This window comes from Asterias amurensis, chromosome 11 (assembly GCF_032118995.1).
Source record: "Asterias amurensis chromosome 11, ASM3211899v1".
Classification (NCBI taxonomy): domain Eukaryota; kingdom Metazoa; phylum Echinodermata; class Asteroidea; order Forcipulatida; family Asteriidae; genus Asterias; species Asterias amurensis.
This window is the reverse complement of record NC_092658.1, coordinates 20,872,531-20,892,120: the sequence shown is the minus strand read 5'-3', so window position 1 is coordinate 20,892,120 and position 19,590 is coordinate 20,872,531. Positions and strand designations below refer to the sequence as shown.

Sequence of the window (19,590 nt, the reverse complement as noted above, 5' to 3'; positions counted from 1 at the left end):
ATATGTCCAACATTATTTATTTCACCAATGTAATATATTTTATAATACATTTCCCAAAAAACAGGTATTTTAAAACTGATTAGTATTCTATAACATTAAAAAGGACATCACTGAAAATTGCACTGGATTAAGAGCAACTAACTATATACATGTATGTCTGAATAAAGATTATAATTCAATCTTACTTCTTCACAACAATCGCCAATGAGTTGACCAACAATTATTTTAAACAAATCAGCTGCACGTTGGGTTGAGTAAGTGTTGAACTAAAATAACTTGTGTACTGTGTAACTGTAGATGTATTCACCACATGTATTCACCATGGTCCCATGTGTTGTGTAACGCATGTAAAAGAACCCAGTACACTTATCGAAAAGAGAAGGGGTTCGCCCCGGTGTTCCTGGCTGTGGCTGCTGTAAACCCTTGTAAACCCTTATAAGGTGCTAAATAATTGGGTCTCAGAATTCATCACTGCAATAACCTATCTTTCTGAAAGTTTGTATATACTCAGCGCCTTGAGTACCTTGTTTGGTAGATACGTGCGCTATATACCTTGATATTATTATATTGCAGGCTGACATAATTTATCTATCATTCAAAACCACAGTGAATGGTATTGAATGATCAGACAGTAGGAGGGTTGACTTTGTACCGTGTAGATGCATTTACCACATGATATCATATTGCAGGCTGGCACAGTGCACCCATCATTTAAAATCATGTGAATGATGTCAACAGATTTGACATTAGGAGGTTTACAGTTTAAATGAATCACTCTTTGTAATGTGCAGATTTGTGAAATAATACCGAAACACTTGGGAAAAAAAAATCGTTTTTAACATCCATCAAAAAATTGTTTTGATTCAACTACCTTGGCACAAATCACCTAGTACTATCCGATTGTTGATCTAAATTTATTTTCCATTATGAAATACATGTAAATTAGAAAGTTTAAACTAACCTATTGCTTAGAAAATACAGCTTAGTAACTGTAGTGTAAATGCCATGTAAATATATACACATATGCCTGGTCTCCTGCTGATTACAGCTCACCATAATTCCCTACATTATTCTTAAAACCAGCCATCGATTTCACCAAACTCTTCCTAACATGCCTAACTTACATGTAGGATTAGTCTTAGGACTTAGGATGGGTTCAGTTCCATATCCAAGTACGTAGGATGCATTTAACCCGTTAGGACGGGCTAATCCTAGCGTTTTGTGAAATCAGCTGTCCATTATACCTGTACACACACCAAATTAAATTGTATACAAAATTCAAGACATCCATCACCACTAAGTTCACACTTAGTCCAATATAATTCTATTAAAAAACACATATTTTTGTGAAACATATCTAGAACTTCATGACACCTTAAGTATAGACTGTACAAGTCTTGTGCGTATTCAAAGACTGGTACTTGCATTCTAATGATCATACATGTACATGTATGTTCGGATAACCATTTGTGTTCCTAACACTTGTGATGGGGTTAAGATTACTTAAGTATGTACAATAAGTCGTTTGTGAGTTAGATTTGAATAGTGTCTAGTACAATGACTTGCTTAGTTACAATGCACCCGTCACATTTGAATTCCTCAGACTATCGAGACAGTTGCTACGCGACGTGATTAGGGACAAGCTTTTGTATTTAGCAACCTCCAGGATGAGCAAACCCTTGTACCATTGTGCCATACACATCCATTCAGAATTGTGTATGGGTGTTCACCATTTCTTACATAACTACGCAAAAGCTTGCCCCTAATCACGTGGCGTAGCAACTGTCTTGATAGTCCGAGGAATTCAAATGTAAGCTGTGCATTGTAACTAAGCGAGGCATTGTACCAGACATTATTCAAATCTAACTCGTAAACGGCTTGTTGGAAGGTGCAGCCATTATATGTTTACTAGTTATATTGGGATAGTAAATATTCTATATACATAATTTATTACCCTGGAAATCTGCCTAACACTGATTCTTAAAGGAACACGTTGCCTTGGATTGGACGAGTTGGTCTATAAAAAACGTTCTTAACCGTTTTTTATAAAATGCATATGGTTGGAAAGATAATTTAAATATAGAATACAATGATCCACACAAGTTTGCCTCGAAATGGCGTGGTTTTCCTTCTACTGTGCGAACTAACATGGTCGGCCATTTATGGGAGTCAAAATTTTGACCCCCATAAATGGCCGACGTGTTAGTCGTCGAGGTAAAAGGAAAACCACGCAATTTCGAGGCATGTTTGTGTGCATCATTGTATTCTACTTTTACAACATCTTTCTACCCATATGCATTTTATAAAAAACGGCTACAAACGCTTTTCAAAGACCAACTTGACCGATCTAAGGCAACGTGTTCCTTTAACGTCTGGTCTTCTCACTTTTCACTTTTTCACTTTTCACTCCAAAGACCCAGTGAAGTAATATGCAGTGATTTTATATCAACCTTGTTCCTGCGGCTGCATCGATCTTGCCAGGCCATTGCTTGATCTTAACCCCTGTAATTGGGTAACTTCATTTAGAAGTATTAATTTGACGCAATAGAGTTATTTGCGTTCCCACCCCTTCGTATCACATGACATTCACAGTCCATTAGGTTTCTTTTCAGTTCCTCCATGAGACTATGAACTAAAACTGTTTTTTCGTGCATACGACTGCATGGGACAACTGGGCCTATACCATTTGCATTATGACACATGAACAGCTTGCCTAGCTATAACACTAAAAATTGTTCAACAAGCATGCTCACACAGCCGTATTTTTCGGAAGCCAATCGACATTGTTTGTCACTGTCTCTCTTCCCAGGGCAAGAGACAAAAAATGGATTGATAGGGCCCATGGGAACAAGGTTGATATATGAATCAATACCTCGCAGCTGCCATCTTTGTTTGGTTTCCCTTTTAAGCCAGTACAATATGTACTGTTAATATTCAATAAATAAGGGGGTTCCATCTATCTTATCAGGCAGTCTCGCAATTTCATCACAAATATTAATTTGTACTGATGAGCGAAATAGCAGCAGATATGTTATTAAAAAATGCTTGATACAAGCAGTTCATGTACATGTAATAATAATAATTATAGGTTTTTATATAGTGCTTTTTCACTCCCAAAGAGTGTCTGAAAGCGCTTCAAAGTTGCTACCCCTGGTCACTGGGCCTTAAATCATTCCTTAAACCATCTCAGCTCCCTGGGGAGTATACAACCTCGTGCAACAAATGTGCTACTCGGCTAAATCAATCACACGAACCATCTCTGCCCTCACAGATACCCATTTACCCCTGGGTGGAGAGAAGCAATATTAGTAAAGTGTCTTGCTCAGGGACACAAGTGTCACAACCGGGATTCAAACCCAGACTCTGCTGAACAGAATCAGCAGAGCTTTTAAAACGGTGCTCTTATCCGCTCGGCCACCCCATGCATGAATTCCTTTACACTTTAGTGCAATTGAAACTACATTATTCCAAAAAGGTGCTTACATGTATGCATAAAAAGTAGCTAAGCACAACAAAATTATGCTTTCCGGAGAAAGGTTACCTGCAGCCCGGTTACCCGCAGCCCGGTTACCCGCAGCCCGGTTACGCGCAGCCCGGTTACCCGCAGCCCAAAAGCATGTCACGTACATCTGGTACAAGCAATGGAGAGCTGTTGATAGTATAAAACATTGTGAGAATCGGTTCCCTCTGAACGCGTAGTCTTCGAGAAAGAAGTAATTTTTGATTTTGAGACCTCAGAATTAGAATTTGAGGTCTCGAAATTGAGCATCTGAAATCACACAACTTCGTGTGACAAGGAAGTTTATTCTTTCATTATTATCTCACAACTTCGACGACCAATTAAGCTCAAATTTTCATATGTTTTTTTTTGTATGCATATGTTCAGATACGCCAAGGGAGAAAACTGGCAATTACCAACAGTGTCCAGTGTCTTTAAGAGAATTTATCTGCTCAGCAAAACTATGCAGGAACCATGCAGTCACAATCAATTTATAGTACAAACTAGTTTGTTGCCTGGTTAACTGCATTCAATATTAAGAGAGCGTTTTTTTCCTGTGCTTAGCAACTTTGTGTGCTAAGTAGCAGCTTTATGAAGTTGAACAGTCCGCAATCCCTGCTCACTGAACCAATCAATGTTGTAAGGTCAAAGTTCATTCAACCTTGACACAAACCACAGCATAGAGTAAAATATCTAAAAAGAGTACAATTTTAAGAGCTTAGTTTTTAGTGTTTCAGACGTCTGAAACCCTTACAATATTTTGAAGTAAAACCACCCAGCGAGAGTATGGCCATGTCCGAAGCGGCGACTTTGGCTACAGCTACGGCTAGATCGCGTGCGTCTGCCTGTTCTTCAACACTGGTAGACGCGCTGATCTAGACGTAGCTGTAGCCGAAGTCGTAGTTTCGGACACGGCCTAATGGTTAGTCAGAGGGTGGTTGTCTGGGTCTCTTTTAGACATCTTGGTTTAAATTTTACATGTAAATATCTCGTAAGTGAAAAAGTTGGACACAATCTCAGCAAATTGGGACACCCTTTTACTTAATCCTGGCTTAACCCTTGCCAGCCAGTGTCCAGATATCGGGGTCAAAACCCTTCCTTTGCCATCACCCACCCTAACGGCAGCCATCCCTCATCTTAGTGGTTGCTAGGACAAGGTGGTCCCAACACCACAGTCAACTGAAGACAGGAATATGCGGTTCATTACATTCCAATGCTATGCTCGGCAGGCATAGTTGGGGCTATACGACTCATTAACTCATCATAGTTTGTTTAGTGGATCTTCCCATCGAGGGAACTCGGCAAACTCCACACAAGGGGATATAAACACCAAGCTGGCAACAGCCATTCTCTCTCATACAAACATTGGCTTCGTGAATGAATGAATGAATGAATGAATGACTTTACTGCCAACTTTCTTACAATGGACAATGTAGGCAACCCAATTCCTTTCTCTAACATTTTGTTGCCTACCAAGCCGACACTATTTATCAAATACTACACTGTGCCTAAGAGAAAGAGAGTTTTACTCAAATGGGCAAGCACTTTCAAAAGCTTTGCTCAACTGGCATGGTTTGGCTATAGACTTACAAATCGTCACAGTTTCGTGAATGAATGAATGAATGAATGAATGAATGAATGAATGAATGAATGAATGAATGAATGAATGAATGAATGAATGAATGAATGAATGAATGAATGAATGAATGAATGAATAACCTTATTGCCCGTGTTCTTACAATGAACAAATATAACTCAACCACCAAATTCCCCTCTCTCCCATTTGTTGCCTGTCAAGCAGACACACTATTTTTGCTTTTATGTTAAAGGAAACCCAAACATCTTTTATGTTAAAGGAGACCCAAACATCTTTTATGTTAAAGGAGACCCAAACATCTTTTATGTTAAGGAGACCCAAACATCTTTTATGTTAAAGGAGACCCAAACATAATTTAATATTTTGTTCTTGCTAACCTCTCCTTCTTTATTATATTACAAGTGTAAATTTTATTGTTGTTACCCTTCCCCAGGGTATGGGGTTTGTTCCGTTTTTGGAATAAAATTTGATACAGTACAATTATAATCAAATACCACCTTTTCCCGAGAGAGGGAGAGGTTTACTCAAACACCTCCGACACAGTGTCTGGAATATTGCTGTCGTGCGTCTGTCTTTCCAGTTTCTGTTGCCTCTCGACTTCTTCAGACTTCCTCCTCTCAAGAAGCTGGATCATCTTGATTTCTTTCTCTTGCTTCTTCTTGTTGCGTTGCTGGTAACGAATCCTAAAAGGATCACAGACAAAGACAACATTCTCAAATAATAACAATAACAGTCGATATTTATATAGCACTTTATACACCCGAAGGGCGTCTCAAAGCGCTGAAAACATACAGTATTTCCTGCAAGGTACATGTATGTTGGACTAGGTTTTTGAATTATGAGATCTACTCCTTTTACATAGCACCATGTAATGGTTTGCGAACCCTTTCCCTTTTCGATAAGTGCACTGGGTTCTTTTACGTGCGTTACACAACACACGGGACCAACTTCTTAACTTCCCATTTGAAGGATGAAGCAATGGTTTAGTGTCTTGCTTAAGGACACAAGTGTCACAGCTGGGGATTCGAACCCACACTCTGCTGATCAGAAACACCAGAGTTTGAATTCGACCCCTTGCAATACGCGCAGTGTACTCACATGTGCCTATTCTGGGTGTCTCTCTTTGGGTGTCAAAATCGTATACAAACATGCACGAAAGAGATTTGACACCCCAAATTACACGCATTGTGCGGAGGTTTGTCTGTATTGTGTAAAAAATCAATAGCTCCCCCTTGCCTAACGCGAAACGCTACAGGTATGCTGAGGTTACGCGCACGTTTTTAAACACAGAGAACATCTATTGTCTAATGATCTGCCTCCTTTTTGAGAGTGTGATGTCATATGGGGTCTATAGGTACAGTGTATATTTAGTATTTTTGTCTCAACACAGCATGGATTGTGATAAATGCACTCTACCACAAGCTACATGTAAGTCGATCTCTCCCCTGAACAAAAGTACTGAAGGGAGTGTCGTCCCGGCCCGAGGATCAGATTGGCTCATGATTCTTTCCCTGCCTTTCACCTCAGTGGGCCCGGTTCGAACCCAACTTCAGACCCACAGCTTTGTTTGGGGATTGGGTATTATTCTCTACTTCAGTGCTGTCACATGGAATTATTTCTCATGAGGATTGGTGCTGATTTGAACTTTATAATCAGTGAGCTTTCAGATGGAAATATTTTTCTTGAGGATTTGTACTGGTATGTACTTTTAATGAGTGAGCTTTCATGTGGAAATAATTCTCTAGAGGGTTGGAACTGGTATGAATTTTATAATAAGTGAGCTTTCAGATGGAAATTTTGTTGTTGGATGGCGATCTACATGTATCGTGTCTTCAAAATGTTTGGTGAATTTTATAGAGTGTACCTGTTTTCAATGATGCGTTCAACAATCTTTGCCGTTGATAAGTCGCTGCTGGAGTTCACACACTGCAGAATACCACGCTTCTTTGGTTCCTACAAAATATCCATACAATGGTTGAAACAACTTCATTAGAAGCGCATTGTTAACCTGGTTGGAGAAGAGTTAAGATCTACACTACAACCCCCTTCTCACCGAAGGTCTGTAGCCAGCCTCTGCCTGTTTAACAGATATTTCCATGGTAAATGTTCCACCAGTCTATCCAACCTTGTTCCTCCTGTCAGGGTGTTTGAGCGCGAGACCAGGCTTTCTGCTTGTTCTCATCCTTATACTATTGCTATTGTATTTCGTAAGCGCTTTGTATCACTTTTGTAAAAAGCGCTATATAAGTAAGGTTATTATTATTACTATACTGTGGCTGTGCCGAGATGTAGAACAAAGAGCTACTCCAGTAGCTTTTTCCCTCGTACTGTATCTGTTTGGAACTCTTTGCCTGTTGCATGTTTCCCTTCATCCTATGTTCTGCCATTTTTTAAGAGGAATGTCAATGCCTACCTTCAGCTCCACTGAGTTTCTGCATGTCTGTTTTCTTCCTTGTAGCCCTTAACCTAAAGTGAATGGGTTTTTAGCCTCGTTTTCGGCGAACTTGCACCAAAAAAGTAATAAAAAAATTGTCTACAAATATTACCAAAATGCTACTCAAACATTGTAACTCGTAACTCAAACATTTTAGCCTCGTTTTCGGCGAACTTGCACCAAAAAAGTAATAAAAAAATTGTCTACAAATATTACCAAAATGCTACTCAAACATTGTAACTCGAAAGTCTGATTTTTAGAAAAAAGTTTGATAAAGAATTTTACCATACCTCATATGGGTCACTGCCATCGGTCACTGGGTAAATGTGGGTCATTCCCTGAACGACAACGTTGACCTTAAAATGGTCCAGCAGATCCTTGTTAGTCGTACTTGGGGTACCGATGATGACCTCATCAACGTACTGCCATAACAAGAAAATTAATACAATGTTAAAGGAACTAGAAAACAACATATGTGAAAAGCAAATTTGTGACCCTACAAATTATATTTTCTACTCCCCCAAAAAAAAAGTTAATGAGGAAAAACTAAAATTAAAACAATTTAATGAAATTAAATTGAAATGGTTTATTGATAAATTACAATTTATATTTGTAATTAATGTTTCCAGTGAAATTTTCACAATGTTTATGGCGTATTTGTTCTTGTACTATTTCATGCCTTTGTAGGTTTCTTTTGTATGGATAGCCTTTAGATAGCGATAATTTTCACTTTTTTTTCACAGTCTTGTTTCCTGTGAAAGCCTATTTTTGCTGTTTATTCTTTGAATGTGCCGTTTGCCTAGAAGTAATATTTAAAGGAACGTTACAAAGTTGGTTTTGCAAACAAAACAGTTGCTGGCAGTGTAAGCATTTTTGTAATCCACCATATACATAAACTGACAAACCTGTACAAGTTTTGGGTCTTCTGGGTTACAAGAAAATAGTGAAAAAAATGATTACACATTTTGCATGACATCGATGCAAAAAACAAAAATGAATGAACTGCTCACTGAGCAATAAACTCCAAATGGGAAATTAGATTATTTATTTCTCATCAGATATGACATTTCAGACAGAAATATTTCAGGGATGTTTTCTATTATCATCATTAGACCGTGTAAGTTTTATGTAAATCTGTGATCTTCACGATTTGTGTTTCTTACCAGTTCTGTAACATTCTTTTAAATAAAATAAATAAATACAAGCCTCTTCACCACTATTGCTTCTCTCCTTGTGGGAGTACAATGCCTTACCCTGCATGCTAGTACGCTCAGCGTACGCTCATGTAAGTTCATGATGGGGTAGTTACCACCGTGGTAACGATTTACTTCCTGAAAAAAAAGCAAGCATAAACAAAAAAACAGGATTATTATTTCAATTGGAGTGTAGTGCAAATGACAGATTGCAAAGATGGTTCTTTGTGAGGGGTGAAAGGAAAAAAATTGTATACCAATTGATAATGTAGTGTAAGTTTTAAACATGGCATGACACCATGTAATTTTTATGCATTGAAAAAACCCAAAGTTGTTGATGTCTGGTAAACGCACAAATCTTATTCACTTCAAATATTCTCAGCTACAAAATGATAAACATTTCTGTATAATCAGTACTTCCTGCCAAGTTCTGCTGAACAAAATCAATTGTTGCATATTGCTAGTTAATGGTATTAAGCTGTTGTTTGCTAATCCTGAAAATCCAATCGAAATTTGGTTGGTAATCCTGTTTCTATCAAGGAAGAAATGTCATGCTAAGCAATTTTTTGTGCTTAGCATCACTATGAAATTGCGCCCAGGTAACGAGATTTGCTGGGAACCGTAATAGGAGCAAGGAGTCTGCATAAAAACTCATTTACTGAGAACCAAAACGAGAAACTACCAATTTCCTACAGCCCTCCTCCACCGAACTTCAGAAATCATAATTATTTGCAACTAATTACGGCTACTTTAAATTATGATTAGTGCACTCTATTTTTTAGACCCAGGTATATTTTCTCAGGTGGGATTCAATTCCAGGACCCCTGCATTCTAGACTAGATATCTTACTGGCTTAACTTCTAAGCAGGCCCCCAAGGACAAACAACTGTTTGAAGTAAATGTTTTAAAATCTTACGTTGTCTGTGTGTAGCCCAACAATCAGGTAGTCACCAAGTTTCCTAGCCTGCTCTAAGAAGGCTACATGCCCAGCGTCTGATCATAGGTGGTCAAGGAACAAGACTGAAAACAATGTGTCCACTATGATAATTGCTCAGTATGGTACCTTAAGTAACTTGGACATATATTTCTCACCAATCTTCTTTTTTTAAGATTAAGATGTATTCAATTTTCATGGGGATTATTACGCATTGAATAGCTTCCGACTTGCTACCCCCCTCCCCCTTCACTGGATACCTGTGAGTGCAGATATGGTTCTTGTAATTGATTTAGCTTGGTGTGCTACGTACTTGGCAGTCCTTTATCAAAAGGTTTTTATTGGCTGTTTAAGACAGAGTCATTACTATTTTTTTCCCATTCATGAATTTTCATCAGTTGTGCGTTGTCACCAAAGATTATAGAGGGGCGCAAGATGCGGAACTGAAGCTTTATCTATTGTTGGAACGTGAAATACGCATGGGCGCCATTTCAGCAAGTGAATGTTTTGTTTCCCATTGATAGGAATGGTCACTGTCTGCACTGAACTGCACTGATCTAATGTTGTATCAAAAGAGTTACTTGCCGAAATGGCGTCCAGTGGGATTTCACATTTCAGCCCGAGTTCCGCATCTTGCGCCTTGAGGCTCTCTATAATCTTTGGTTGTCACTCAGTGACGGATTAGAGCGCTTTATAAGAAGCCACTAATATTTATTATTTTGAAATAGTCAAGGATACGGAAGAGGTCAAAGGCTCCTGGGCAGTAGATGATCTTATCTCCAGGTCTTGGTTCCTTGCCTTCAGCAAACTGAATGATCTTACGTGTTGTGGGAAGAAACTGCGACACTCCTGTGTATGGGCTACTCATATTGGAACACTGAAACAAGAAAAATACACTTGGTTTGGTCGGGCGTGATGTTTGGTCCTCGGTAAAAAAGAACGGAGCAATTTTTTTAGGACTAGGGCTGACCTACATGTACATGTGGTATGATAGACTTGTCAGGCGATTTAATCACAGTTTTTCTGATTTAATCAATGGCAAAAGCACCAGACTCGAGCTCCTGTGTTTCTGATTATCAGCAGAGTGTGGATTCGAGCTCCGGTCGTGACACTTGTTGGGTGTCCCGACAAGGCACTTAACCATAAGGTTTATCGCTATTCAGAAACGCAATGTATTGTGGGAAGGAATATGGGGCGGTTTCTATGCAGTTTCTACGACTCGCGCGAGCAACGCCTATACCTTTGTGTTGGTTCAACAGCGCCCTCTCTTGATATTTTGCTATTCGCGATAAACCTTACTATTGCTAAGTCCTTCAGATGGGTTGTTCAGCCAGTGTGTTTTAAATGAACCCACTGCACTTTTCATAAAGAGAAGGGGTGCAACCCTGTATTCCTGGTTTGGTTGGCTGCATATTGCATGGTGCTATTTTTTAAAAGGAATAGATCTCAAACTTCAAAAATGTAGCTCCGCATACCTTGCCTTACTGAGCCCTTTGATACGCCCATCAGGTGTGATTAAGCGCCAGATAAGAACTTATTATTAAGAGTAGTAGTTTAATTAGGCATACATGTACATGTAGCTATTACATGTAGATCATGACTAGACCATGGCTAGACCATGGCTAGACCATGGCTAGACCATGGCTAGACCATGGCTAGACCATAGCTAGACCATGGCTAGACCATGGCTAGACCATAGCTAGACCGTGGCTAGACCATGGCTAGACTGTACACATGACTCTACTTACATCAGCATTATCAGATGCCTTGCTATCTGATGGTACGTCAGTGCCTGTGATGTGATGTGTCTTGGTCATAAGCAGCATTCTGTAACCATAGCAATTATCAAAGTTTTATAACACTGCTCAATACAAATTTCTTTTCCTTCCTATAGCCTTGCTCACCCAGACCAAATAATAGAAATACGAGACTCTAGCCAGTGAGTATTTCAAGCCTGTTGGTTACTGGCCTAGTACTAATATTACTGAATTCGCCATTGTTTTTGTTTTTTTCACTATTGGCTTTCCCTGCCAGGGTTCTTGTCTTTTTGTTTGTCTCTAGTGTTTTGTGTTCTAACCCCACTGGAGGTATTTCTTACTAAAAATTGTATCTGCCCCCAGCCAGGCCAGGTTTCTCAGTAATATGCTCCTGCATTTAGATATCTGTATTTTTTTTATAACCATTGTATTGCCTTTTCTTGTAAATCTTATATGTGCAATTTTTGAATTCTTCTGTTTATTTCATATTTGCTGGCAAACAAAATGAAATGAAATTTCGGCCAGTGGGTATTTCATAGCCGTTGGGTAATAATTAGCCCAATGCTAAAATTACTAGACTATGGAGGTTTATACTTCTGCTTAGTCCCTTTTAACTATTCCTAGAACTTCCTCATCATATGGCGATCGTGCCTTTTCCGCATGTGCTCCTAAACTTTGGAACGCTTTACCCAATAACATCAGATGCTGTAGTTCTCTTCCATTGTTTAAAAACTGGCTGAAAACTCACTTATTTAAATCCACATACACTTAGCTTGTTACATGTCTTGACTTAGATTTTTCATTGCGTACATTTGTTTGTATTTTATATTTCTCTTTTGTTGTATAGTGTTTTAGTTTTTTTTTGTTCTGCGCCTAAGAATAGGGTCTTGTACACTAGATAGATGGCGCATTATAAATAATATTACTATTATTATTTTTTAGCCCTTGGGTTCATTCATTCAGTAACATTTATTTCAATGCTGCAATTCATTACAAAAAAAAAAGTTTACTTGCCAATGCTATAATTACTAGGCTCTGGCCAGAGGGCATTTCAATCGCTTACAGTGTGTATTATAACACCCCTTGCAAGTATTCTGCCTGCTCATTGGTTTAGAGCGCGTCACATGACATGTCTTAGTTTTGCTAGACGACGGCCGTGTGATAGTGCGTCGGTTTGCCATGCGCTAGTCCGAAGACTAGCACATGGCGTGCAGTACCCAGACGTCCGTTGCGTGTACGAGGATGATAAATTAATAGTCTGTAACCATTTCGGATTGAACGACACTACATGCAGCACAGTAAGTAAAAGTGTTTGCAATCTGTATTCGCGTCGTCCGTGGATTGTAGCATTCAGGTCTGTAACTTAATAATAATAGTACAGTATTTAGAAATGTTTGGGGTGTTATAAAACAAATATTGACTGCTTTTACTCGTGCAATGGTTAAAAACTATGACTCCCTCGGTGATCCCCGGAGCGTTCTATTTTCCCTCGGCTTCGCCTCGGGAAAATAGAACGCTCCGGGGATCACCTCGGGAGTCATAGTTTTAACCATAGCACTCGAAGCAGTCAATATTTGTATACTATCGAGCCATTTAACCACTAAATTTACATGTATTTGAAGATATTTTACATAGGATTTTAGGCATTGCATGGTGAGGTATCAATATAGTATTTGGCTTGCGGTAACACCATCTGTGTATCTACTTGCCAGGTAGAGTTTGTTCTTAGAGAACTGTCTTTCTATATTCTACTACCGCGGAGTAGATTGATCTGGTGTTCGGGAGACTTCTCAGTTGTGAAAAGAACTGTCCTGCTTTTTAACTATTACCAGGGCGGACAGTATAGAAAATAGGCTGGGACTACTACTTTAGCTTATAGGATCGTAATTAACTGTACTACCGTAGAGTTCTTATATATTTTACCTTCCCACAAGGTCGGTTGTTGACACTCCAGCAGTTCTCTGACATTCCCTGAAGTACAAATAAAACACCACAATCAGTTACCTTTTTAAAGGAACATTACAGAATTGTTTTTTGCTAACCAAACAGTTGCTGGTAGTGTAAGCACTTTATGTAATCCACAATACATATAAACTGACAAACCTGTATAAGTTTGAGATCGATCGGCAATCTGGGTCACGAGAAAATAGTGAAAAACCGATTACCCATTTTTGAATTGCATCGATGCAAAAAGAAAAATGAATAAAACGCTCACTGAGCGATAAACTCCAGTCGAAATAAGAATATTTGTTTCTCAACAAATATGACATTTCAGACAATAATATTTCATGGGATGTTTTCTATCATCATCATTAGACCGTGTAAGTTATATCTTAATCTGTAATCTTCACGATTTTTGTTTCTCACCAATTCTGTAATGTTACTTCACATGGGAAGGTTCCCTGTCATGGTTAACCTGTAAATCCAAACTTTAAAGGATATTTGGAGGATGTACTGTACGGACTATCATGGCTCATTTTGCGACCGAGTTATTGCTCTGAGAACAGAGTGGACCACTTTTCTTTTAGAATAGACAAAGTTTCTTTGCGGGTAGTTGAGTAGGTGACTTACTTGTATCGACCGGCTTCTTTGACGTGACGATAAGTATCATTCCCATCCGCATCTAATGTTATGTCATCTTTAAAGTAATAGACAAATTACAGCATATTTTATTGTTAAGCTCATTTGGTAGAGTGCCGGTACGTTAAACCGGAGTTCATTGGTTCAAATCCCACTCTAGTCAATCTCTCATAATTCAACCCCAAATCTCAAAACAAAAACCCTTAGACTAAATATGACTTACTCCCGTGGACACAGAAGTCGCAGTTGTGTTTGTCCAGCGTTTCTATTTCCGTCACATAGGGTGCATTCTCGATGACCTCATCTACCCATTTAATGGCGCGCACCATGGCGTAGCGTTCTTCCTCCCTGATGACTGGAGGCCCTTTGTGCTTCATGATCTCCGCTGTCAAGTAAACAAATCAATAAATACTAGAAATAAAAGTAATTAAAGGGAGTGGACACTATTGGTAATTACTTAAAATAATTATTAGCATAAAACCTCACTTGGTTGATATTATAAAACATTGTGAGAATCGGCTCCCTCTGAAGTAACGTACTTTTCGAGAAAGAAGTTATTTTCCACAAATTTGATTTTGAGACCTCAGATATAGATTTTGAGGTCTCAAAAGCATCTGAAAGCACACAAGTGACAAGGGTGTTGTTTTCTTTCATTATTATCTCGCAATATCGACGACCGATTGAGCTCAAATTTTCACAGGTTTGTTATATTATGCATTAAATGTTGAGATACACCAAGTGAGAAGACTGGTCTTTGATAATTATCAAAGGTGCCCAGTGTCGTAAACAAAAAGTTTTGAAAAAATGTAGCTGATTTTCTTCATTATGCTGACTTCAAAAGTCTGCTGAATGCAGATAAAAGTTTTAAATTCCTCATCCCTGAAATTTGACTACATACCATCAGAGTGAACTCCTACAATCAGATAATCCCCCATGAGTTTGGCTTGTCGGAGAGAGTTGGCGTGACCGAAGTGCACCAGATCATAGCTGTAGAAAAATAAGTGTGTACAAAAAATGTTAAACATAAAGTTTAGAGATCGGGGCATAAACAAAAAGACAGCACACTCCTACAGTAACAACAGATTTATCACAAATCTGTCAGTATACACCTAAAATCAAACGGTATATTCCTAGGTAATCCCCAATGTCAACCAGTAGGACCAGTTGTGGAGAATTCTGCCTGGTCCTCAGGTGTTTTTTAACTGGCATTTAGCTTTCTGACTGATGTTAATATATATGCATCAAAATATTAATAAAGGCAGTGGACACTATTGGTAATTACTCAAAATAATTATTAGCATAAAACCTTTCTTGGTGACAAGTAATGGGGAGAGGTTGATGGTATAAAGTATTGTGAGAAACGGCTCCCTCTGAAGTGCCATAGTATTCGAGAAAGAAGTAATTTTCCACAAATTTGATTTCGAGACCTTAGATTTAGAACTTGAGGTCTCGAAATCAACCATCTAAACGCACACAACTTCGTGTGACAAGGGTGTTTCCTTCTTTCATTATTATCTCGCAACTTTGATGACCGATTAAGCTCAAACTTTCACAGGTTAGTTATTCTATGCATATGTTGAGATACACCAACTGTGAAGGCCAGACTTTGGCAATTACAAATAGTGCCCACTGCCTTTAAACTGTAACCATAGGTAGCTTTTAACCAAGTGCATTTGAAAATTGTGTGCGGGTTAACAAAATAACAAAAATTAGCAGTTCAGAATTTTTTTTTTTATCAACCTACCAACCATCACACCAAACTCGTACTGGGTCTTTCCGTGGCCTCTTAGAGGCTGGTGCATTCTGACCGTCTCCTCCATCACCTCGCTTTGCCATTGCTGCAACACCATTAGATGCCATGTTGGTGTCTGGGTACCAGATGCCGTGCCAGTTATGGAGAAATATTGAGTTTGATTTTACAAAAATATCTTTTCCCGACTGAAGTGTTTTTCATCTAATGCTGTGAAAACAAAAAGTCAGGATTTGTGTCATAATTTATACCACTTGTACTATAAAACAAGTCAAGCTGTTTACAAACAAAGTAGACAAAACCATTTTTCCATGGGGGCTGGAGCTTTGCCGAACCCACCCCCACTGCAATCACTTGGAATGTCTCCTCTGTACTTTGTACCAACAGGGCCGACCTCTCCTGCCCCCCCCCCCCCCCAGTAGAGCAGGGTCCTCTGACTGGGGCTCCTTTTCTCTTAACTCTCTACTCTCTACTTTTTAGTAAATTACTAATTAGTGAGCTTTCAGATTTGAAAACAATACAAAAAATCCTTAATTATTACTGATTATGGTTGTTCTCTCAGACATTTTCTATTTGTTCTAAGAATACTGTCTATTAAAGGAACACGTTGCCTTGGATCGGTCGAGTTGGTCTTTGAAAAGCGTTTGTAACCGTTTTTTATAAAATGCATATGGGTAGAAAGATGTTGTAAAAGTAGAATACAATGATCCACACAAACATGCCTCGAAATTGCGTGGTTTTCCGTTTACCTCGTCGACTAACACGTCGGCCATTTATGGGGGTCAAAATTTTGACTCCCATAAATGGCCGACCGTGTTAGTTCGCACAGTAGAAGGAAAACCACGCAATTTCGAGGCAAACTTGTGTGGATCATTGTATTCTACTTTTACAACATCTTTCTACCCATATGCATTTTATAAAAACGGTTACAAACGCTTTTGTTTTGACCAACTCGTCCGATCCAAGGCAACGTGTTCCTTTAATTTTATCCTAGGTTACTATCTCTGATAACCCCTATGTTCTGTTTACTATCAATGTTCAATTGTTTAAATCACATCGAGAGGTTCATCATAATACCTTGAGTACATAATTTGATATTTAAAAAAAAAAACATTACAATTTTCTGAGTCACCATAAAACATTTGATAATCAGTGTATCTTCATAAAAAACTGTACAAACATACAAATAGCACGTCCTATATTGTAATACTGTTGGTGTTTTTGAAAGCAGGAGAGGACAAAGTTGTTGGAACTAAGTTCCTGTTGATGTTGACATCATGAGAACATTGAGCATTTAAATAATGGAATTGCACTACCTATTTAACCACTTTAATGTAGTGTGGAGTCTAAAACATCAGTCTAGAGTCCAACTCTGATTGCATATATACATGTAAGTCAAATCAGGCATCATCTTCAAATTAATTCTATGTATTGTCTGACTTTATTTCAAAGGGTAGGCTGTTGGCAAACTGCTTCCAACTAAAACTGCATGGTGTACGTGCAAAATATTGTTACTGGCATCACGCTTTGACTTTACGTGAGAAGAACTGAAAAGAACATTCAGTTCAAAGAGGTAAAAGTTTGTTGTCGCCACAATATTTAGTGAACCATACACAATGACACAATAACATCATTCACAAGAAAATCTAATTGAAGGTTACTGACAGCACACAATGGAACCGGAGTTTAATAGTGACAATACCAAAAGTGCAATCATCAGCCCTTGAAGTAACATTATACTGTCTCCATGCGCTGATGTGGATCAAATAGATGAAAGTTTGTTCGCCATAACCACCCACTTACATTCACTGAACCATGAATCTACACACAAATAAAACATTCAAAAGAATATCCATACGTATTATATATATTTTTTTTAGACCTATGTGTAAAATGATGTCCCAGCTCTGGAATTTTCATGTGTTTTTTTCTAGTTTCCTCACTCCCCAACCAAAGTGACTACAAAACGTCTCTATGGATAACAATGGCATATTTCAACTTTTTTTTTTCCATTCTCCTTTTAGGATGTTGACTTCCCAAGATGAATTATCGAAGGAAGACGACATCCTACTTTTAGGATGTCGACATCCCGACATAATTATCTCGGTTTGTCGACTTATTTGCGTTAAGGATGTCGTCTTTCAGAGATAATTTTGTCAGGATCTCAACATGTCAGATGGCACCTCCAGAGCTCCGTAGATAATCATAAACATAATACAATGCCAAATGCAGCTAACCACAGTGCTCAGCTATCTCCAGATTAAATACTTCCCATGATTATGTTTTAAGCCTTACGTTCTACATCATAGGGGTATAATATAAAATCCACCGGTGCTAACAGCTTACACTGTACTTGTTCCTGGCATATTGTTATTAATGATAATGACACGAACAAAGTCCAAACTTAGCATACCACTTACTAAGGTTTGATGGGATTTTTAGTATTGTAGGCTTAAATATCCATTTGTCAAAGCTGTTTTTGAACTGATTTGTTGACTTTGGTTGGGAGTCTGGTCCAGAAATCCACTAACTCGCTGTGTGAAGAAGTGGGATTTGCATGTGATACAGAGTCGGAGGAAAATGTCAATTTGAACCTGGGAGTTCCATCATTTCACTCATTGATCAAATCAATTAACAATTTTGATCAATGAGTGAAATTGAACAACTATCACGGTACTGATATAGTAATTAGTAATCACTTAGGTAGTTGCGATAACGTTATCCTCCTCCACGTTACGTTATCACAACTATCACTCAGTGTGATAATTGGAATAACTTTCCACATGGCGCCACCACTTTTTCACTCATTTCACAAAAAGGGATATCTCATCGAGGTAAATTAAATAGTAAAGATACTATATTATTTCCTATCGAATGAAAAAGTGGTGGCGCCAGACGGAAACTTTTCCGATAATTGTATTATTTAAACCCTTGGCTCTCCTAACCATCAGGATTATAATTGGAGGTTGTCAAGCGAATCAATCAACGGTTTTGGGGAGGATCAAGATTGTTGTTGTGGGAAGATCAATGGATGATCAAGTGTTGTCAGATGAAAAGGGTCACAAAATTCACCATAAACTACTCAAAATAAACTAATCAGAAAACTGTGAAGATCAGACCATTGACTCGGGGGTAGAAATATAATGAATCAGAATGTCAGACAGGACCTATTAATATTATCATCAGACATGGATTAGATGGAGGAGGGGGAAATAACCGCACTCCACAGTGCCCCATCACATTTGTTTCAAATCAATCTAAATCTTTCTCTGCTGATACTCGACCTTATTTTTTAGTTGTCTTGTGTCATTGTGTATTATAGCAGAGTTCTTGTTTTTTCGCACCAGGAGTGTCATCATTGACAGACATGGCGCACTAGAAATGTTCATTATTATTATTATTATTATATAATTATTATTATTATTATTATTATTTTTAATTAATATTGACTTTACAAATATAATTCAGATGGTGATGCCATGTGGTGGTGTGAACTCAGATGGTGAGCTAGCTCACAAGTACGACCAGCAGTCCAGTCAGTGTGTTGGGGAAAACATTTTCCTATTTGTTTTTTTAGTATATCGTCCAATAGGGATAGCAACGAGAAACAATCGTAAATTAACATTTTAAAAATAACTAACACTAGCAGTGTTTTTCAAATATTTACCTCTCTTGTATGACCTAAAAATCCAACTTGCTCAACAGATCAGCAACTGTTCTGATGTTTATGTTGACATAGCACAGACAGTTATAAACTAATCACCCAAAACCACAGCACAGTTAAATTGAAAACTCGCACATTATTTATTCACGCCCATCGACGGTCACATATCGTACGATATTTTA

General features: G+C 38.3%; 1 protein-coding gene across 1 annotated transcript; it reads right to left on the bottom strand.

Annotated features, from left to right (window-relative positions):
- Positions 1-19,573, bottom strand: LOC139943942 (ethanolamine-phosphate cytidylyltransferase-like). Its single transcript, XM_071940847.1, has 13 exons — positions 19,412-19,573; positions 15,739-15,954; positions 14,893-14,981; positions 14,218-14,379; positions 13,986-14,052; positions 13,338-13,385; positions 11,406-11,484; positions 10,396-10,534; positions 9,640-9,716; positions 8,784-8,861; positions 7,821-7,952; positions 6,961-7,049; positions 1-5,779 (listed from the first exon to the last, which is right to left on the bottom strand). Exons 2-13 carry the CDS (start codon positions 15,852-15,854, stop codon positions 5,617-5,619), a joined length of 1,239 nt encoding a protein of 412 aa, XP_071796948.1. The 5' UTR covers positions 15,855-15,954; positions 19,412-19,573; the 3' UTR covers positions 1-5,616.
- Between the last annotated feature and the right edge of the window lie 17 nt (positions 19,574-19,590).